The sequence below is a fragment of the Loxodonta africana genome, chromosome 14 (genome assembly GCF_030014295.1).
Source record: "Loxodonta africana isolate mLoxAfr1 chromosome 14, mLoxAfr1.hap2, whole genome shotgun sequence".
NCBI classification, from domain to species: domain Eukaryota; kingdom Metazoa; phylum Chordata; class Mammalia; order Proboscidea; family Elephantidae; genus Loxodonta; species Loxodonta africana.
Genome location: NC_087355.1, coordinates 21,237,976 through 21,261,054, shown reverse-complemented (window position 1 = coordinate 21,261,054; position 23,079 = coordinate 21,237,976). Strand labels below are relative to the sequence as shown.

General features: G+C 41.3%; 2 protein-coding genes across 5 annotated transcripts in view; both read left to right on the top strand.

Moving 5' to 3' along the window:
* LACTB2 (lactamase beta 2) overlaps window positions 1-13,914 on the top strand; it is a 67,143-nt gene extending 53,229 nt beyond the window's left edge. For 2 of the 3 annotated variants that reach the window (XR_010317777.1, XR_010317776.1), the window contains exon 9: window positions 617-1,074. The gene's annotated coding sequence lies outside the window, so the exon portion shown is untranslated. Of the gene's footprint in view, window positions 1-616; window positions 1,075-9,622 lie in introns of those variants that run through there. The other variant, XM_064267807.1, reaches the window with a different exon arrangement.
* Window positions 13,915-13,999: 85 nt separating this feature from the next.
* Window positions 14,000-23,079, top strand: part of TRAM1 (translocation associated membrane protein 1) — a 35,037-nt gene continuing 25,957 nt past the window's right edge. For both annotated transcript variants that reach the window (XM_064267804.1, XM_064267805.1), the window contains exons 1-2: window positions 14,000-14,122; window positions 21,307-21,370. In XM_064267804.1, coding sequence (XP_064123874.1) covers window positions 14,000-14,122; window positions 21,307-21,370 — 187 coding nt within the window. The remainder of the gene's footprint in view (window positions 14,123-21,306; window positions 21,371-23,079) is intronic.

Below are 23,079 nucleotides of genomic sequence, written 5' to 3'. Positions count from 1 at the left end.
GGAGGATACAGTGCAATCCGTGACAGCTTCCTAGAATCTAGCCCTACAACAATTTTTCTTAGAATTCAGTTCTGTAACATAATTCTCCTTTTCTTTCCCCATTTTATTACTTGGCTTTTTTAGTGTGTTTTTAATGAATTTCAACTTCAGAGGAAATAACTTATAATAACACTGTCCTTTGGACCAATATATTTCTTGCAATAGCATTTAAACCTAAAATAAATTATTTATTAGGATTACAGAGTAAATGAATATTGTGGGCTCTTAAAAGTCTTATGGTCTTACTATTATAAGAACTTGAGAAATAGTTTAAACTGAGAAGAAAACATTCTTTCGTGGTTACGAGAGGGGAGTGGGAGGGAAGGTGGGAGAGGGGCATTCACTAATTAGATAGTAGATAAGAACTGCTTTAGGTGAAGGGAAAGACAGCACACAATACAGGGGAGGTCAGCACAATTGGACTAAACCAAAAGCAAAGAAGTTTCCTGAATGAACTGAATGCTTCGAAGGCCAGCATAGCAGGGGCAGGGGTCTGGGGACCATGGTTTCAGGGGACATCTAAGTCAATTGGCATAATAAAATCTATTAACAAAACATTCTGCATCCCACTTTGAAGAGTGGCGTCTGGGGTCTTAAACGCTAGCAAGCAGCTATCGAAGATGCATCAATTGGTCTCAACCCACGTGGATCAAAGGAGAATGAAGAACACCAAGGACACAAGGTGATTACAAGCCCAAGAGACGGAAACGGCCACATGAACCAGCAACTACATCATCCTGAGACCAGAAGAACTAGATGGTGCCTGGCTACAACCGATGACTGCCCTGACAGGGAACACAACAGAGAACCCCTGAGGGAGCAGGAGAACAGTGGGCCACAGACCCCAAATTCTCATAAGACCAGACTTAATGGTCTGACTGAGACTGGAAGGACCCCGGTGGTCATGGCCCCCAGACTTTCTGTTGGCCCAGGACAGGAACCATCCCCAAAGCCAACTCTTCAGACTTGGATTGGACTGGACAATGGGTTGGAGAGGGATGCTGGTGAGGAGTGAGCTTCTTGGATGGGGTGGACACTTGAGACTATGTTGGCATCTTCTGCCTGGAGGGGAGATGAGAGGGTGGAGGGGGTTAGAAGCTGGCGAAATGGACATGAAAAGAGAGAGTGGAGGGAGAGAGCGGGCTGTCTCATTGGGGGAGAGTAATTGGGAGCGTGTAGAAAGGTGTGTATGGGTTTTTGTGTGAGAGACTGACTTTATTTGTAAACTTTCACTTAAAGCACAATAAAAATTATTAAAGAAAAAAAAGTCTTATGGTCTTATGGAGACTGTGGGACATTATTGTTTATAAAGCACTTTGAAAATGATTGCTGTTAAAATGTCCTGCACAAAATTAAGCTCCTGATCCCCCTTTTAGTCCTTTCACTGTGGGCACCCCCTAGACTAAATTCTCTGCTCTTTTTATTCACTGTTTCAAAGGGCTAACCCACTTTAGTGGTGTTAACCATTTCCACCATGCTGAACAATTTCAAAGTATATGCTGAAGCTTGAGTCACTTACCAAATCCCCCTACATAAGTCTTTTGATATCTGCAAGGATGCTTTATTGGACTGTCTCCGAAAGTTCAGACATCAGTGTAAAGAAATTCAATACATCTAAAACTGGACTCTTCGGTTTCCTTTATTGTTTCATACCCCTGATTACCTCCCTCTTCCAACTCATCATTTGAGTAAATAGCATCACCACCCTCCCATGTCCCAACCCAAATAAATTATTACTTGGTCACTGCTGTTTCTTTTAAGCCTGCTCCCCTTAGCAGGGCAATATGTGTGCTATAACTTGAGGATGTAGTTTGAAGGCAGTTTGAAAACCAAATGCTGATGATGGGTATGAGGGAGGCTCAGAAGGAGTGATAAATTGCCTAGGAAATGAAAGTGTTTTCACAGGGACTAAGCCTATCATTTGTTTGTTGACAGTCTCTTAGAAATGTATCCCTTTCTCTCTTCCTCTCTGCCCTAGTGCTTATTTCCTGAATTTAACTACTACTAATTGGCATACATGTCTGCAGGCTATTCCTGTTTCCGTTCATCTTGTGGTGGTGGTGATAGTGATGATAGTGGTGGTAATAGTTCAGTAATAATATTTGTTGGATCAATTCATCATCTATAGAAAAGGAAAAACTATAGTACCTGTGAGTTGTATTAAATGAGTACAGTATTTATTCGCAAACAGCATACCCACGTAATTAATGTGCACGCATATAAGGCACAGAAATGACATTATGTTTAAATGTTCTGGCATAGCGCACCCACGCATATACCACATGTCTCATGACATTTTCAGAAGTGAACTTTGGCTTCATTCACCCTCGTTCAATAGTCTGAAAATGTTACTTTTGATCGTATTTGTATAATAAAGGTATAAGCCACGGTCAAGAAGTTACGGATCAAGTTGGTGACCCCCAGGGTCTTAGTTATCCAGTGCTGTCAGTGCTGTTACAACAGAAATACCACAAGCAAATGGCTGCAGCAAATAGAAATTTATTTTCTCACAGTTTAGGAGGCTAGAAGTCCGAATTCAAGGTGCTGACTCTAGGGGAAGGCTTTCTCTCTCTGTCGACTCTGGAGGAAGGTCCTTGTCTCTTTGAGCTTCTGCTCCTGGGAGATCTTCATGTAGGTTGACATCTCCCTTCCCCCATCTCTGCTTCTAGCTTGCATTTAACCTCTTTTATATCACAAAAGAGATTGATTCAAGATAAGCCCTATACTGTCCTGCCTCATTAACATAACAAAGACAATCCATTCCCAAATGGGATTGTAACCACGGGCATAGAGGTTAGGATTTACAACACATTTTGGGAGGACACAATTCAATCTATAACACCCGGTAATTGGAAAATAAATGATTGAAACTATGTGTTTCTATTAATTTAAGTTGATAATTATATCCCCATTGCTTTTGAGTCATCAGTTGGAAACCTTGAACCTACTGGAGCCTGTCTGTGATGCAGTGGATCATTTTTGTGTGACCTTTCTCTCTGTGGTCTTGTAACTCTCACCCAAATGATTGGGTGGGACTGTGCAAATAAGGTAATTGTGGCCCACCAAGAGGATTGGTCAGTTTTGTCATCCCAGTAGGCTTAAAAGAGAGCCAATTCCAGGGGAAAGGAAGGATCCCATCACCGAGGAAGGAGAGCCAGGAGTGGAGCGTGTCCTTTGGACCCAGGATCCCTATGATGAGAAACTCCTGGACCCAGAAGACCAAGAGAGAGAGCTGTAACAGGGAAGACAGCAAGAAGCAGTGGCAGGAGAGACCAGCAGATGGTACAGTAGACCTCCTGGCCCACAGAGCGAGAAAGCTGAGTGTCTTTGGGCCGAGGCTTATTGACAGAGTAGGGTCCTTCTGGGCATTTATCAGCAGAGTTAAAAGAGCTCCGTGACACTTGCCCAAGCAGGGCAGAGGCTGAGGGCCAGAGAGAAACATGCCTGCAAGCACGGCTGGGAAGAGGCTGTCCTCATGGAAGAACTGTATCCTGAGCGTTCCTGAACCTGAATTATAACCTGTACCTTCCCTAATAAACCCTGTATTTGAGTGTATTGTCTGTGAATTCTGTGTGACCACTGCAATGAATTATCGAAACCAGCAGAAAAGTAGACAGTGCTGTGGGAGGGAGGGTTGGTGTCAGAATTGGTAAAGATGGCAGAGAGAGGAGGCAAGTCTGACCTCTGCCTCATAGGAATCAGCCTTGGGCCATGGGTCTTGATTCTCCCTCCCCCTTGTGAAGTTAGAGAGAGTCAGACATCACTCCCATGTTGTTTTTACAGTTGGTGTCAGAAGCAGGATTCTTTGCAATGACTCCAGACTCATGAAAGCATGGGACTTTACAGAGAACAAAGGGGTTTAGGAAGTGAAACTTTTGATTCTTAGATGGTTACTTCAGTTGTTATAACCTGTAATGGCTGAAAAGAATGTTATATTCCATCTGGAGGGGGCTGGGGCAAAAAAAAAGAACCAGTTAAATGGATGATTGCTCATTCCAACCAGCCAGACTCCTAAGGCCATATACACATGAATGGGAGGATAGTTAAGGTGTGGAGAAGATGAAACTGGACTGTTCTAAAAAAGGGTTATATGTTTATCTGAATGTACAATGGATATTGAATGTTTCTCCTACCTAGTGTTGTAAAGCAGACCTAAATGTACGGTAAAAATGAACATTGGGTATTATAACTCAGAGAGAGCATGTAACTCTGCCTTCAGCCAACACTTGATTGGATATGCTGAAAGGGGAACTAGACTCATAGGAATCAGCCTTGGGCTGTGGATCTTGATTCGCCTTCACCCTTGTGAAGTTGGAGGAGGTCCACACTGCCCCCACAATATTTTTACGCTGTCCATAAGTCATGTGCTATCTATTGCAGGCGTAAACAAAGCAAAGCCTACACTGGCATTGACTATAAATGGCATTGAGCATAAATGGCATTGAGTAGCTATCAATAGGAGCCTCGATTCAGTCTGCACTGACATAATTTTCACAGTTATCTTCCGACTCTGGCTTTTAATTGGAGGAGTAAACAAAGCAAAACTGATACACAATCAACACTTACCTTCTTGGCTCAACAGTTTAATGCAAAAACCTTATCAGATCATCTTAAGTGAAACCATTAAGCTGTGTTGGGTCTGCTTATTTCATAGTCTAATTATGTCTTATTATCACCAATGTCTTTGATCAAGGATCATAAGTCACCCTAGTCATATGCTTTCAAGCATATAAAAAGATCTTGCTTCTTGTATACATCACATTTAAATTTTGCAACCTCATTACTAGAACCAGCCAGTTATCAGTTAATATTGTACACATTTTTTCATTTTATAAATCTAATCTTAGAACCCTTTAGCATCATGGAAGGAACTAAAAGCAAATCCTACCTCTCCAACTTCAAACTGAAAGTCGTGAGGGCAGGAGAAACAACAGAGCGGAAGCGAGGGAGTTTGCGGTTGAAGAGTCCATTTGCAGATGGAGAAAGCAGAAAAAGGAGCTGGAGAAAATGAATGCTTGAAAACGTGCACATTGTGGGCCCATAGCGAGATGGCCTGAGTTGGAGAACGACTTGAAAGAGTGGATTATTTCTTGAAGGGAACAAAATCAAGCTGTCTCTACTGTGGGAAGTCAGATCAAAGCAAAGCTTCTGGCAAGTGAAAGAGGAATCCCAGATTTCAAGGCGTTTTTCACCTGGATTTCTAAATTTGTGAAAAAGGATGGCCTTTCCATAAGAACCACTGATGATAATGAATGAATAAAATGGCCTATTTTAATTGAAAACACAATTTCTTAACTTACTGCTTTCAAAGATATTATCAAAAATTATGTTTCAGCTTAAGGCTTATGAAAGCAATAAAATGTAAACAACATTTTGTTCTTGTAGTTTTAGGCCTAGGATCATTTCTGACTTACTAATTTCTGTTTCTTTGTACGTTCATACTCTTTGGTTTCAACATGGTGTCCCGTTTCCATCATGAGCCTGTTCATCATTGGTTGTACTTGGTTTAGGAAAATACCTACCTTAAATGAAGTTTCCATGAGATCAGGTTTATCGCAATAACATTAAATCCCTTGGACAGAAAAAAAAAAATTGAAATTAAAATCAGCAACGTGTAAAAAAATATTTGTATAGTGCACTTATGAAAATAACATGAGGGGGGTTGTGCAGTTTGCAAAAAGCATATAATGCATGTGTTACTTGTATAAAAATACAGTAGTGTTTAGTATTTAGCCAGGGCTCTGAACTAGTTCATTCCAGTTTGAAACCCTGCTGAAAATTTGCGTTTTTAACAAGTTCACAGAGGATGCTAATACTGCTGGTTAGGGACCTTTTCTGAGAACCACTAGTAGATCAGTGGTTCTCAAATTTTATCACATAAGAATCACCTGGGGATCTTGTTAAACTGTGGATTCTGGTTCAGTATATCTGGAGCGGAAACCCTGGTGGCATTGTGGTTAAGTGCTACGGCTGCTAACCAAAGGTTCGGCAGTGCTAATCCACCGGGTGCTCCTTGGAAACTCTATGGGGCAGTTCTACTCTGTCCTGTAGGGTCACTTTGAGTCGGAATCAACTCGACAGCCCTGGGCTTGGTTTTTGGTTGGGATATCTGGGGCAGAAATGAAAATTCTTAGTAGGAGTTCGAACTGGAATGAACTGGTTCGAAGCCCTGTATTTAGCAAAGTGCTTGGTATCCGGTATTAGTTGCTTTTTTAATTTTTGTTATTGTTGTTTACAGAATGCATTCACATATTCTGTTATGATTATTTAACTTTGACATATACCACACTGCCAGTTAAGCTCCACAAAATCTTACCATGACTTTGTAAGATAAAATTCACATTCTTCATCCTGGGAGTTAAAACTAGTACTTGTGAAACCTTAAGCTATTTTACTGAGCCTCTGTTTCCTCATTTGAAATAGGGATAACATTCTGTTCTAAGTTGATATGAGGTTCAAATTAATAATGTATATGAAAAGTGCTTGGGAAATTGCAAAGAATTATATAAACTTTAGTTGTTCTCATTTGTACTGTAAGCTTTGTCTAGAACACATGGGCCAATGCAAACAAAGGAGTGCCAAAGGATCTTTGGCCAATCACCCCAAGACGTTTGTTGCACTAGGCACTAAACTCTGTACACTGTTTTGTTTTTTTTTAAGTCTCCAAGGTATCTGTAGGTTCAGCTAGTCACATATTCCTGGAGGTATAAATCCTCGTTTTAGAAGAGTTTGCTTTACTCCATTTTGAGCAGAATGCATCTCAGTGTTTAATTCTCCTCAGGTGAAAGTGATCTACTCAATGTCCTCCCTGACAGATGTAAGTGCTCAATTACCTTGTGAAGCATTCCCCAGAAGCTACTGCTGTCTTCAGCATGTGCCAGTCTCCCCAGGAACCAAATACCACCATTTTCCTGTCTCTTCATGGGAACTAGAACTCTGGAAAGCATAACAAATACAGACTAAGGCCCCTCCTCCGTCTGTAACCGCTGAGATTATATCTGAAATCCTCTCTACTGCACATTCCATAATTCTTGGCCATTGCCCCTAATAGATGGATACAGTCCACTCCATCCATCTATTCTCTCATTCAGTATGTTCACACTACATTTGGATTTTCCCCTCTGATCCAAATACTCTCCCTCTGTCTCCAAAATCTGTTCACCATATTCTCTGGGACACCTGTGGTGGTTCATGTTCTTATTTGCCCAGTATCCCTCCCTCCACACCTAGTAACAAATTCATTTCCCCTAACCATGAGGAAAAGCATGTGACTAACATAGGCCACAATAATTGACCAGGGATGGTCATGCAATCCAACCCAACCTAGTCTATCTAGGTCTTTCCTTGGGGTTGTTCTAATAAGACCTTACAAGTGACTGTGTTCTCTACCATGTAAATAAAATTCATTTACAATAGGAAAAAAAAAATGAAACCAAGTTGAAATGAAGGAGAATCCTCATAGTGTCAAGTGCCTGGTTCTAATTCCTAAGAGCCACGTTGCACCTTGGTTCCTGAGCTTTTCTTCTGATTCCATTAACTTTTAGGCCAATGTATTCCCTGTTCAGTCACTTGCCACTAAAAGACTTTTAACTAATCTATTCCATTATAAATAAACTGTCCTACATCCTCCACCACTGCATCGAACATTCCCTCTGACCAGTTGCTCTAAATGCATCCTGGCCCTCCTCTCAAACCACCAATTACCTTCAGCCTTCTTAAGTGAACATCAATCCTTCTCTCTAACCATATATGTCTTGGGGTCAGAAGTGGGGCTGACAGTTTCCTCCCACTCCAAACCATTACAGTGCTGCCCAACTCCTGTAAAACCCTGCACCTATGGCCTTCCTTCCCTCCACCCTTATTGCTGTTACTCCCCTCCCCACCCTCCTCCTCCCATTCATTCAAAACAGGAGTCTGGCTACCAGTCGTCCTTGACTGACCTTCCTGATTTCATCATCCATGTGGAAGAATTGTCAGCATTCCAAACTTTCAGATCCTTGACTACCTTGTCTGTAATGAGCTTGCCTCTTTCCTCCTTCCTTCCACTGTGAAGAGGTGTCTGCCTCCTATGTAAAGTTAGTCCTCTATGTTCTGGTGGCTCCCAAACCTTTAGAGACCTCACTCCGTCAGTTATCCCCCTTCTCCCTGTCTCTGCCAATGTCTTCAACCTGTCCCTCTCTTCCCTCATTATCTATGAGGTTAATATGTCACATTATTTAAAAAACAAAAAACTACCCTTACTCCCTTATTCCTGTTTAGTTACAAAGCTAGCTCTCTCCATCCCCTCAAAACTAAGCCTTTTTAAAAATTGTGGTAAAATATATATAACACAAAAAAATTGCCTTTTAACTACTTTTAAGTATATAATTCAATGACATTAATTACATTCCCTGTGTTGTGCCACCATCACCAGTATCCATTTCCAAATATGTTCCATCACCCCAAACAGAAATTCAGCACCCCTTAAGCAACAGCTCTCCGTTCCCTTCTCCACCATCATTTATTTGCCCAGTCTAGATACTTCAGATAAGTGGAATCATACAGCATTTGTCCTTTTGGATCTGACTTCATTTAGCATGTTGTTTTCAAGGTTTATCCAAGTCATAGCGTGTATCAGAACTTACTTCTCTTGACAACTGAACAATACTCCATTGTATGTATATACCCCATTTCGTTTATCCATTCATCTGTTGATGAATAGCCTTTTGGCTATTGTGAATAATGCTAAAGTAAATATTGGTGTGCAAGTATCTGTTTGAGTCCTTGTTTTCAGTTCTTTGGAGTACGTACTCAGGAGTGTAATTACTGAGCCACTCAGTAATTCTCTGGGTGGTGCAAATGGTTAAGCACTCATCTACTAATGGAAAGGTTGACAGTTCACCTTTCAACCTTTCAATCGCTGTTCTCTGGAAGTTTGGGGTCTTTCCTGGAAAATGAAGCCCCTGGGTGACTATTTACATGAATCTAGAGGAAATTTGGAAGAAAACTAGCTGGCCAACTGACTGGAAGAAATACATATACATGCCCATTCCCAAGAAAGGTGATCCAACAGAATATGGAAATTATCGAACAATATCATTAATATCACACTCAAGGAAATTTTTCTGATAATATTTCAAAATCAGTTGCAGCAGTATATCAACAGGGAACTGCCAGAAATTCAAGTAGTATTCAGAAGAGGACATGGAACCAAGGATATCATTGCTGATGTCAGATGGATCCCGGCTGAAGGCAGAGAATACCAGAAGGATGTTTACCTGTGTTTTATTGACTAGGCAAAGGCATTCGACTGCGTGGATCATAACAAATTATGGATAACATTGCAAAGAATGGGAATTCCAGAACACTCGGAACCTGTGTATAGACCTAAAGGCAGTCGTTCGAACCGAACAATGGGGTACTGCGCGGTTTAAAATCAGGAAAAGTATGCATCAGGGTTGTATCCTTTCACCATACATCTTCCATTTGTATGCTGAGCAACTAATCTGAGAAACTGAACTATATGAAGAAGAATGGGGCATCAGGATTGGAGGAAGACTTATTAACAACCTGCTTAAAAAAAAATTTTTTTTTTTTTATGCAGATGACACAATCTTGATTGCTGGAAGCGAAAGAGACTTGAAGCACTTACTAATGAAGATCCAAGACTACAGCCTTCAGTATGGATTACACCTCAACATAAAGAAAACAAAAATCCTCACAACTAGACCAATAAGCAACAACATCATGATAAACGGAGAAAAGACTGAAGTTGTCAAGAATTTCATTTTACTTGGATCCGCAATCAACGCCCACAGAAGCAGCCATCAAAAAATCAAACAATGCATTGCATTAGGCAAATCTGCTTCAAAAGACCTCTTTACAGTTTTTATAAAAAGCAAAGATTTCACTTTGAGGACTGAGGTTCCCCTGACCCAAGCCATGGTATTTTCAGTTGCTTCATATGGAAACCCTGGTGTAGTGACTAAGTGCTATGGCTGCTAACCAAGGGTCAGCAGTTCGAATCCGCCAGGTGATCCTTGGGAACTCTATGGGGCAGTTCTACTCTGTCCTATAGGGTCGCTATGAGTCAGAATCGACTCGACGGCACTGGGTTTGGTTTTTTTGTTTTTGTTTTTGTTTTCATGTGCATGTGAAAGCTGGACAATGAATAAGGAAGACTGAAGAAGAATTGATGCCTTTGAATTATGGTGTTAGGGAAGAATATTGAATATACCATAGACTGCCAGAAAAACAAACAAATCTGTCTTGGAAGTATAGCCAGAATGCTCCTTGGAGGCAAGGATGGCAAAAGTTCATCTCACATACTTTAGACAGGTTATCAGGAGGGACCAGTTCCTGGAGAAGGACATCATGCTTGGTAAAGTAGTGAATCAGCGAAAAAAGAGGAAGACCCTCAATGAGATTGACTGGCACAGTGGCTATAACAATTGGCTCAAATAGCAATGATTGTGAAGATGGCACAGGACTGGACAGTGTTTCATTCTCTTGTACACAGGGTCACTATAAGTTGGAACCAACTCAATGGCACCTAACAACACCAACAGAAGAGTTTGGCCAGATTCTACTCAATGGTAACTAACAGCAACAACAAAACAACAAAGAAGGGTTTGGCAGACAGATTACTAGCCGTAAGTCCTTGGGCAAATTACTTAACCTGTCTGAGCTTCAGTTTCTCCATTTTTAAACTAGTGTAAGAGCACTTGTTTCATAGGTTTTCTGTGAACACTAAATGATATAATCTCTGTAACAGCATGCACAACCTCCACCCATCAGTGGTGGCTTATGTGTTGCTGTGATGCTGAGCAGGTTTCAGCAGAACTTCCAGACTGAGACGGACTAGGAAGAAAGGCCTGGCAACCTACTTCCAAAAATTAGCCAGTGAAAACCTAATGGTTTGTAACAGAACATTGCACTATTGCTTGATTTGTATATGTCATATGGAGATCAGTTGGTAGAGGAAGACATCATGCTTGGTGAAGTAGAGGGCCAACAGGGCAAGGAAGATCTTTGGTAAGATGGATTGGCACAATAGCCACAACAGCCACAACAATGAACTCAAACATGCCGGCATTTGTGAGAATGACACTGGACTGGGCAAGGTTTCATTCTGTTGTGTTGTATGTAAGGTTGCATGAGTGGGAGTCAACTAGACAGTGGCTATCTATCTCTACCTAACGACCCCCATATCAGGGTCTGGCAGGAACAGGTAGCACATTCGAATAGGATAATTTAGGGACATTTTCATAAAAAGAGTCTTCAAAGATGTATGTAGGATGACAGGAAACCGCAAGGGATAGAGCAGTACTCTGAGGCTAATAACAATGGGTAACTTGAAGGGACAAGAGGAAGGAGTGGTTACCAGAGCCTAGGAGAGAGCTGTGGAGAGAGGGCCTGAGAAGACTGTGACTTCTGGAAGGATGCAGCCGGCCCAAAGATGACAAGAGTGCAAGGTGAGGGGAATAAATGCCCTGACTTCACTCTCCGCCTCCATGGTTCTCTCCATTGGTCAACCCCAGCTGGAAGCAGAGAGTAAAGGAGACTGTTGATATAGGTTGGCCTCCCGGAGCAGGGAAGAATGGAGAGTTTCCTGAAGGGGCAAACAGAACATAACCACTGGGCCAGCTGTGGAGGTATATTGCTCAGATCTCCCTTCAAAGGATATCCTGCCATGAGCAGTGCAGTTGGCTGCAGCCTTCAGCTGCAGATGCCTCCAGGCTCTGCCTAAGTTTTGGAGCTGAAGCCATGTACTTCCTTGGCAGCCCACAGTCCCTAACTGAACACAGCAGTGACACAAGGGCTCGCCATTTTCACCCAGTGAGGGAATCCATGGGCAGTCTTTATGCTAGAGCTCCTACTGAGCTGGCCAAAACTTTCTCAGACTGCACCTCAGTATGAGAGTCTTTCTACCTAATCCTTCTTCCTTCCTTTCACAGGTGTCAGACCTGTATTGTGGTCAGAAGGCCAGATAGGGGACTCAGGAGCAGGAATCAGCAGGAAAGCCTTCCAACCACAATACACTTGCCTAGGGTAATCAGCTAGCTAAATGGTGGCAGGTTGATTACATTGGACTGCTTCCATCATGGAAGGGGCAGCATTTTGTTCGTACTAGAATAGACACTCTGGATACAAATTTGACTTCCCTCTCTTCTCTTATCCTCTCTTAACCTCTTATGGGTTGCCATGAGTCAGAACTGACAACTGGTGTGGGTGTGTGTGTGGGTGTGTGTACTATCTACTAAGCACTTCCCTTGAATCATCTAATTGCTAAAGTAGGTACAACAATTATCCCCCATTTTATAGATGGTATCCACATGGCTTCTCCCTTACCTTCTTTAGGTTTGCAAGCAAATGCAACTTCCCCACACTTATTCCCTTTCCTGCTTTATTTTTCTCCAGGCTCCTCATCTCCATTTAACACGTTATATGTTTCACTTTAACATCTTGTTTAAATCTCCTACTACAATGAAAGCACTTAAGATTATGTTCATCTTTTTCCTTCAGTTCTACATCCCCAATTCCTAGCACACAGTAAACACCCAATCAGGGAGGGGATTGCCCAATAAGCAAGATTTGCACGGATTTACCTGTGCTCACCGACTAATCTGTAGTGCACAATTTCACCTGTTTTTCATCACATCAACGGTGTGGTAAGACCCATTTGGAATTGTGCACTACAGATTAGTAAGTAAACAAAATCAAGCCTGCACGTACCTTGCTTACTGTAAGCCAGTTCATACATGCTTACTGGTTAGTCTGCCCTGCACACAATAAATATTTGTAGAAAACAAATAAATGACAAAATCGAGTGTAATAGAGATTAAGTAACATGTCCATGTTCATACAGGTAATAAGTGGCAGAGTTCTGATTCAAAAGCCCGTGCTCTTAAACCACTCAAAGATACCACTACCAGAGTTGTAATAGTGTAGGCAGGAGTTAAGTCCTCTCCTGGAGCAGTGGGGAGGGAAAAAGGGAATAGAACTGCTTGGGTTTTGTAACAGATTGGATATGGAAAAACGTTGAAGGGGATCAACTAGGATGACTGGTTTCTAGATTTGGGTAAATGGTAGTGCAATTCATCAAGAGAAAATACAAACGACTTCTGATTTGGGCAAAAAGATTAAAGAGGAGAACGTGTAATTCACAGTCCTTTACCATCCTTCTAGATTACTGAAAAGTGTTGTTAATAAAAGCAGGCATCAATCATCTTTAGTTCGAGGCTGGGTGCCAATGGCGAGGAGAGGTATGCAGGTGGGCAGGCGGGCCTCGAATAGGAACTTTTTTTTTTTTTAAGTCAGTCCAAGTCTACAAAGAATACGTCCCCAGAAGTGTTTTAAATAACTGTGAAGTTAATTTTTAACGCAAACACTAAAGCTAAAGAAAGCACCCTGCCATGTGTTGTCAGCCGTAGTCGTATTTTTAGGTTATCTTGGCTGTGACAGTGGCTTTCTAGAGCTGACAATCAACAAGGTGGCCAGGAGAGGCGGGAAGGTATCCTTGGGACCGCGTACAACACAGCGCGCGAGCTCCCTCGGACCTGGCTGCGGCCTCAGCCCCCTGACAGGTCGCGAGAAGCTCGCGCCCCAAACGACTCCCAACCACCGGCCTGGCGCTGAGCTGGGGGCAAGCCGCTCGGTTTCCTTTACTCCCGCCTGACGGCCTCCGGTCGGTAGATAGCGCTGTGGGCTCGCAGGGGCGGCCGCGGCACGAACGAGCACCGCCTCCCTGGTGCGCATGCTCGCCCCTGCTACGCTCTCGCTTTTTTTTTTTTTTTTCCGGGCGGCCTCGGCGGCTGCGTACTGACCGTGGGATGGGAAGTGAAGCTCCAGCGAGCGGCTGCGACGGGGCTGTGAGGAGCAGCCAGGGGGAGGCGGCGGCGGCGGCGGCAGCTTGTCGGTGAGCAGCAGGGAAGAGAGGAGCCAGGGCGGAGCACCTGCAGGCACGGGCGGCGGCCCCACCATGGCGATCCGCAAGAAGAGCACCAAGAGCCCCCCGGTCCTGAGCCACGAATTCGTCCTGCAGAATCACGCGGACATCGTCTCCTGTGTGGCGATGGTCTTTCTGCTGGGGCTCATGTTCGAGGTGAGCCCGCCCCGCGCCCCGGCCTCCCGCCCTGCCGTCCTCTCCCGCGGCCCGGGCTGCGGGCCCCGACCCCTCCGCCTGGTGCGGCAGGGGGCTCGGCCCGGGCCGGGGGAGGCGCCGGTCCCGTCGCCCAGAGGAGCGGGCCCGCGCTGCCCGGCCCTGCCCGGCCCTGCCCTGCCCTGCCCTGCGGTTCCGGCGGCCGCCCCGGGCTCCACGGCCGGCCGGGAATGCGGCGTCTCCAGAGGCCTCGCCGCCGCCCGAGGCGTGGGGGCCGCGGGCGCCCCCGATGCTGACACGCACGCCGCCTCCTCCAGCCGGCCGCGCAGTTCCTGGTTCCCGCGAAGGGTTACGTGGCAGCCGGCGAGGGGCCGCGCGGGCCGGCGGGCGGGCGGGGGGGGGTGGGCGGCCCTTCTGCTGCCGAGCTGGCGAGGGGCGGTGGGCGGATTTCAGGGGGGGCCGTGCTGTGCGGGGGGCCGGTGGGGGAACAGCGAGGCCAGGCCTCTGGGGACCGGAGAGCGCCGGCCCCAGGCCACAGGCCCGGGGCGACTTGGGGTGGGGGGGCCCTTGTAGGACCGAGTTTGGGGTGAACGAGAAACCGACAGGGACGTGCCTTTGCTGTCTCCTTGGGAGGGCGGTGGCCGCATGGCACGAGTGAGTGGTCGCTACAGGTCCGGCACGCCGAAGACACAGTTGTTTAAGTAATTGTCTCTTAAAGTCAGTGATTTCATCAGTTATCCAACTTTTTGCCCTGACACTTGCTTTTTTCTTAAAAAAATACGGTCTGGCACATAAATCAAGATTCCGAACAGCAGTATTAAGGAGTCAGATAACTGTCTTTTTGTTTCTTGAAGTATGAGAGAATGGAAACGTCAGGAGCGTGTAAATTGTCTTCCCACGTACCTGGAATTTCGATGACTTATTTAACAGCTGTTGAATGTAGATAATAAACTTTGAAAGGTGAACATGCAACATCCTAGGTTTTTTTCCTCTACACACACCATTCTTTACCTTTTCTTTATCTGTAGCATCTGTGCCCCAGCAGATGTACTAATTATTTTACTTATTTACCGTTTGCGTCCCCTCTCTTTGAAATGTAACCTCAATGAGGGCAGAAATTTCGATTTTTTTTTTTTATTAGTCTGTGTCCAGTGCCTGGAATAATGCCTGGAATGCGGTAGGTGTTAAAAAGTATTTGTTGAATGAGCTATATTAACATTCTTGAAAAAAACAAATGGAAAGAAACTACCCGTGACCAAAAAAATGAGTAAATTTTTTGAAAACGAGCCCATTTGTTTTTGTTTTTTTAATGCTGTGATTAGATTATTTGCTATTTCTGGATGTAGATCGATATTTTTTTTTTAATTTCCGGTGTGTGTATGTTTGAAACCACTGCTAAGGAGTTTGGTGCAGGTGTAGTGGAAGGCGAGGTAGAAGGGAACTAATGTGTCCCAGGCACACTGTCTTCCTTCTAGGCTGAGTGACCCAAGTCTGAGCCTCAACTTTTCTGCGTATCTATAAAGGGAAATAACATCACCTGTGGCATTCTCCTCAGCCATTGTTTCAAGGATCAGATAATATGACCTATGACAGCTTATAAAGCATTATATGAATGAATTATCAAAAATGCAACACTAAACATTTGTATTCACTTCTAAATCTGAATTTTATATTTATAGACAATTTTTTTTTTATATTATGAGTAGTACTTCTGTATATACAATTATAGTCCACAATTTTCTGTATCTTGCCATTACCCATCCCCACATGGTAAGAATGCTTGATTTTAAAAACGTAATTTAAGAGTAATAATAGCTGTAAATGCAGTGCTTTGAATGAATGAAATATAAATCAAAAATGATAATACTCAGAAATGGTATAGCTTTGCTTTTTGTATAAAATATATCACCTTTTATCACAGTTCTAGGGAAGTTTGACCACCTATACCAGACCTCAAATGTTAATGATTTTTTTTTTTAAGTGAGTGGATTTTCTTCTCTAAGTAAATGTGTTGATTTAAATTTTGTAAGTCTTAGTTGACACAACAGAGATACTAAACAGAAGTTTTCTTTTAAATCAGTTCAAAAGGGACTATTAAAGGGTTATACAGAAGAGGGAAGTTTGTGTAAATTGTACATTTTTCTTACCATATGTTCAAGTTTTAGGATTTGAAAGCATAGTATTTACGTATGGAAAAAAGTTAACTACGTACGTTTTGCTATTTTGAGTTTTAAAATAATTGCTGCTGAATCTCAAAGTTAACATAATTACAGAATTACAGTAATTGTGCTGGGATAATAGAGAAGTTAATGTTTTTCCAGTAGAACTGTTAAGCTTCTGTATAAATGTATTGAGGAAATTCAAGGAATTCATGGTGACATTAACAAAGCAAACAGATACTATATTAGCCAAAATTAAGAAGCAATGTTGATATAGTGTAAACGCAGGGATTCTGGAGTTAAAGGGGGGATGTATGTTGAAGTTAAGGTTCTTCAGCTTGATAACTAGATAGCCTGGGGCATATCATGTAACTTCTCAATTTGAATTTACAGAAGGTATGTGTAACATGGGGCTCATTAAGTTACTCTGAGAATTAACTAGTGTTTTTTTTTTTTTACTATACCTAGTTCAGTGCTTGGTTTATGAGAGACACTCAAGAAATGGTAGCTATTGTTATTCCTTGGAAATTTATCAAAGAAGGAAAATAGAAGTTGTCATTTTTATGTGAGAGAAGGGCCCAGTAGTTAGCATCTTAAGAGATTATATATGGATACCGAAAAGGCTGATAAAGAGTTAGTGGGTTTTGAGAAAGTGTATGAATTTAATAATACCCAGGAAACTTCATGTTAACAAAAATTGTGAATTTTGAAATCATGGTTTTATTACAGTCATTCCATGTAATGCAAATCATGGTCTATAATGGCATATATGAGTTAGGAAAATTTGAACAGTTGAAAAAAAAATGCTTGGGAGGGTTTCTGAAAGTGAGGGTGCAGAAAAGAAATGAGGAGTTAAGGGTTCCCAAGAGGAATATTTCCTATTTTCTGACTTCCCACATGTTCACAACTCTAGGTTGTTTGTGTTGTGTGAGTTTGGAGGACATTTACAGTTATAGCTATCTTAGAATAGTTATGGAGTTTTGTTGTGTTTTTAAGTATGACTTAATACTCTTGTATACTTTCTTTATTGCTTTTTTTTTTTTAAAGAACTTAATCTTATATTAGCTGGTGGATTCAATAGCGGACACCTTTCAGGCATCCAGTTCATGTAGTAGTCACACCTTCCTCTAACTAGTACAAAATAGTTGACATCTCTGTCAAATAAGAAAAGATTACCAAGCCCCAACTGGTGACCACTTAACTGAAGAAATTTTATGAGATCCATAGTATTGCATACAACATAGAATTAGAGTTTTGGGGTAACCTGTTCAAAGTGTACGTGAATAATTCTCATTTTTTCCTTGTAAATAGGAAGCGGAGGTATAAACGTTATGCCTCATTTATAATCTCAGTTTACTTTGAGTGCATGTCTTCATTTCTTACTGTTGCTATAACAGAAACACCACAAATGGGTGGCTTAAAGAACAGAAATTTATTTTTTTTTTTCACAGTTTAGAAGCCTAGAAGTCCAAATTTAGCTCTAGGAGAAAGCTATCTCTGCGTAGAGGGAAAATCCTGGTCTCTTTCGGTTTCAGCTTCTCTTTTCCTCAGTTGCTTGCTGATCTCCATGTGGCATCAGTCTTTCCCCATTTGTGCCTGCTTTGTTCTGTGCCTAATCTGCCCTTTGATGTCTCAGAAATGATTGGTTTAAAACACACTCTGTACTGATAGGGCCTCATTAGCATAACAGAGGAAACCTATTCCCAAATGGGATTATATTCTCAGGTATAAACCAACCAACCATCAACTGGATTCCAACTCATAGCAGCCTAATAGGACAGAGTGGAACTGCCCCATAGGATTTCCTAGGAGTGGCTGGTAGATTTGAACTGCAGACCTTTTGGTTAGCAGCCGAGCTCTTAACCACTGTGTCACCAGGGCTCCAGGTATAGAAAGGCGTTAGAATTTAAAACACATATTTTTAGGAGGGCACAATTCAGCCTGTAACAATGCATAACATACTCCTGTAGCATATTTGTATTACAAACTGCTCTAGGAGCATGATTGCTGGTTTAATTTTTCAATAAACTTTTTTTGGATTTGTAGTTTGTGTTTTTTGTCTTCTCATTGTCCTTATGCCATTTGCTAAACTAGCTGGAGGCCAGATTTTAATTTTTTTTGGAAGCCTAACATATGAGGATTATCTAATTTCTGTTGCTCTTAGAATTTTATATTAAATTTATCTTTGAAGAATCTCACTTGTCATTTGTAAAGGGCTCTTAAGCAAAATGTTTTTTTAGCTATGGTAATGATGACCTCATGTTCCAAACTGAAAACAGGAGAGTGAACGGTGTGTGTGTATATGTATATATATGTATACGAGGGAGAGAATTTATATGAAGAGTCTAAACAAATATATAAACTAAATAAAATTTAGTAATCAAACAATTTTATAAAACCATAATTACATGAAAGCAGTGTTGCCCTGGAAACTCATGGCATCATTCTGTTCCACAGTTCCATGTGAATGACCTGGATTGTAATACCGTAGCCTTACTGGCCTTTTCTACTCAAGTGACCAATTCATAACTCACTTTAGTTGACATAGTCTGCACCTTATCACCCAGTCCTGCATTATTTCCAGGCCCTGAATTCCAGATAGCAGAGTTTAGCTACAACCTACATTTTGTTCACCTCCCTTATTCTACCACTCAATTGCCAGTTCTCCACCTCGTCTAAGATTTTATGGTGCTTGGCCTCCTTTCCTTTTCCGCAGTGTATTGCCAACCCCCTCATAGCTTTGCTTCTCTTTTTAAAGCCCTGAACTACTCACCCACATTTCTCCCATGCAGGGCCCATTCATGAGTTGCTGAGAGTTCCTGAAGAGAGTCATACACTCATGCTGTGATAGAACCTATTATAAATCAAAGGTTTCTAACCGCAGATTAGCGTTTATCTAGTGTGAATTTCTTCAGTTTCTTGCCTTTTGAACTTACTGGTCTTATTTGTCTTATTCATTACTACTTTCTTCTAGGTCTAAGAAAAATGTTGTTCAAGATTAACTTCTTGCTCTATCCTTATATTTTTACTCTCTACCATATCTTTCCATCTGTTATTTCCCTTTCTGTACTATGTATTTAACTTCTCCCTTCTCACTGGCGCTTTCTCCATTGCCCCCACACGAGCTCAGACTCTCCTGTCTTAAAAACAAGTCTTGACCTGGCATCTACCTCTAGACATCACTTTGTTCCTCTTTTGTTCAGCTTAGTGTGATTCGGCTTTTGCTATTTATTGGAGTCACTCAGGTCATGATTACTAATGACTTCCTAAATTGTCCAGTCTTATATGATTTTCAGTCTTTACCCTGCCACATCTCTTTTGAAACTTTGACTTTATTAACCACACTTTTTTGAAGCATTTCTCCCGACTTTAAAACACCAGGCTTTCTTCACACTCTTCTACCTTTGATCAGTCCTTGTAAGTTCTGCCACTGGCTTTTTCTCCACCCTTTCTGTGGTTCTGACATTGTCATAATTTAATTCTCTACAAATTCTATACAATATTACTTGTATCATTTATGTATTTATGCAATTTCAGCTACTATCTAAATTATTTTACAGAACTACCTGTTTTCGTCATCAGTTTTGACTCAAAGCAACCTCACATACTATCTATACCAAAAACAGACAAGCAAACATGTTGCTGTTCAGTCAAATCGGACTTGTAGTGACCCTATATGACAGAGTAGGACTGCCCCATAGGGTTTCCAAGGAGCACCTGGTGAATTCAGACTGCCAGCCTTTTGGTTAGCAGTTGTAGCTCTTAACCACTATGCTTCATGGGTTTCTGATACTATCTATTAAAAAAAAAAATTTTTTTATAGAGTAGAACTGCCCTATAGGGTTTCCAAGGAGCAGCTGGTGGATTTGAACTGCCAACTTTCCACATTAAAGATTTTATTTATTTTTAGGAAGAATGGGAATTCAGTGAAGGATTTCAAGCAGGTGGGGGGGAGGTGGTAAGATGATCAGAAGATCACTCTGGTTGATTCACTCTGAGGGGCTCAAGAGACCATTAGTAGGCCAGCTATCTTTCTAAAAGGCATATATGAACATCCCCCTCTTCAAGATTCTCTGATGGTGCTAGAATAAAATCTAAACTACTTGCTTGACAAACAAGGCCCATTCTAGTACTTGATAATGTTTCTAGACTCTTCTACCACTTCATGGTGTGCATATTATGCTTCCCTAGTATCCTTGCCATTTGTGTTTTCTGTTTTTTCTACCTATACTTCCCTCCTCATTCCCTTCTGTGAGACTAGGCAGCTTCAGTTTTCCAACAAGACACAGCTTCAATTCCACCTCCTGAGAAGCCTTTCCAGAATGTGCCTCATTCCCCACCCCAGAAGAACAACCAGGTTATTTACTGTATCTTGAGTACCCCCATTGCATAAGCTATTAACACTGATTTTTACAGTGCTGAAGCTGTTTGTTTAGATGTCTTTCTCCCTTACCCAGCTCCTTGTCTTTTGGGATTATATCATCTTTGTTATTCTTTCTTGCCTACCACAGTGCCTGGTGCCTATAAATATTGAGTAAGCATTTCTGTTGTCCGCTTTACTTTTACCCATAATTTGTTAGACATTTATTGAGCAGTTAACTTTGCCAGGTGTGTGGAAGATTCTCTCACACATAACACCCTCTACCTTTGATCCATTTTACTTATGTTTAGTGTGCTTTCTTTTATTAATTTGTATTTAAATTTTTCTTGCATAGCAACTTTGTGTTCATTGTACAGATCTAGAGTAGAGAATCATTATTCGTCAAATTACCGTTTTTTTGGACCTTCAGAGTACCTCTTGCTATCTGAAAGCTAGGGTGAATTGCACAACCTCATCTAAAGTGCAGAATGCCATGGTGAGCCATGTCAGCTCCTTGGTGATCAGGAATTCCCACTGTGCCTGTCAGAGTGCCACAGAACTGGGGTTCCCTTGGTTTTTAGATTTGGAGACAGCTTTGTAATGACTTTCCCCTGATTTACTATTTGGGAGAGGGTCACATACTGACTTGAACCTTTTCTTCTCTTTAGATAACTGCAAAAGCATCCATCATTTTTGTTACTCTTCAGTACAATGTTACCAACTCTGCAACAGGTAGGTACTTCCTTTTATTCTGTTAAGCAGAAGAGTTCAGTTAAACAAACATGGAAATTTCCATGAATATTAGGTTCTGCATTAGTCTCACAGATCCCATCTAGATTAGACTGAACATTATTTTGATGATATTGTAATGCAAGAGCTTACATTGTTGGTTGACTTCACCCTGTAAATCATATAAAAAACAGTTCTCTGTGTTTAATGTTTATCTGTTATTGTGAATGAGCTGGAAATTTCATCGCAGAACTTTTTTTGTTGGCTTCTCTACCCTCTAATTTTTTCATAAGAAAATTCTAAGAGTAGAGTTTTAAAATTTGTTTTAAGTGTCATTATTCAATCAAGGCTTTGAAAAGCGCAATGTCCAGGTTTAGTTTTTCTAACTTACGAGTTAATGTTTTTGACCTATAGTAACACTCCTCTTAAGCTTATTATTTTCACTTTTTTGTTGTGTTTGACTTCTAACAGCTATTTTGATTAGAGAAAATGTCAGTAAGCTCTAGGAATTATTCAGTAATTGTATCCAAACAATGTTTTTAGTTTATATTTCAAAAAGTTTTATTTCTAAATTATGCTACATAAAAGTCAAGTTGTTATTGAAAGTTCGTTGTCGTTAAGTACAGTAATATAATTAACTAGCATGGGTGAAGGATGGGGTATTTGTTAATAAAATATTAACATATTCAGGCAGTAAATCTGTCCTGAAGTTCTCTATTTAGAATGTAAAATCAGATACACAACATTGGTTTTTTGTTCAGTTCACATAGTTTTGTAAGTATTTGGTATAGTGATATAGTTATCAGGTTGCTCACAACTACAAAGGTGTCTTGAAATTTGAATATGCTGGAGAAGAATAAAGCTCTTTTATCCAAATCATACCCAAACACATGAGCTTGAGAACAAACAACAAGTGATAGCAATTTACAAGTATTTGATTAAAATTTGTTTTTAGAAATTATGATAATTGCAAGTGATAAAAAGAAAACATAAGTGATAGTTTTCACTATTTCTACTTCTTCTAGATCAGAACTAAATCAAATATAAGTTAAATCAGTTTTTCCATCGGAATCAAAATGTACTTTCTAGCTTACAAGTAGAGATAGAAAGTTTCTCGTAAAATGGGCAAAGGACTTGAATAGATATTTCATCAGTGAGGACATTCAAGTGGCCACTGTATATGTGGAAAGATGCTCAGTGTCACTAGCCATCAGAGAGATGCAAATGAAAACCATAATGAGACACCATTTCATTCCCACTAGGATGGCTAAGATTGAAAAAAAAAAAAACAGAAAATAACAGATATTGGCAAGAAAGCAGGAAATCGGAACCCTTATCCATTGCTGATGGAAATGTAAAACGGCACAGCCATTGTGGAAGACAGTGGTGGTTCCTCAAAAAACTAAAAATAGAGCTACCATACCAAAAAAAAAAAAAAAACTTGTTGCGGTCGAGTTGACTCCAACTCATAGCAACCCTATAAGACAGAATAGAACAGCCCTGTAGAGTTTTCAGGCAGCAGCTGGTGGATTTGAACTGCCAAACCTTTTGGGTGGCAGCCGAGCTCTTAACCACTGTGCTCCAGGGCTCCAGAACTACCATAAAATAAAATTAAAAATTCTACTTGTAGATATATACCCAAAAGACTTGAAAGCGGATACTCAGAGAGACTTGTACACAAGTGTTCCTTACAGCACTATTCACAATAGCCA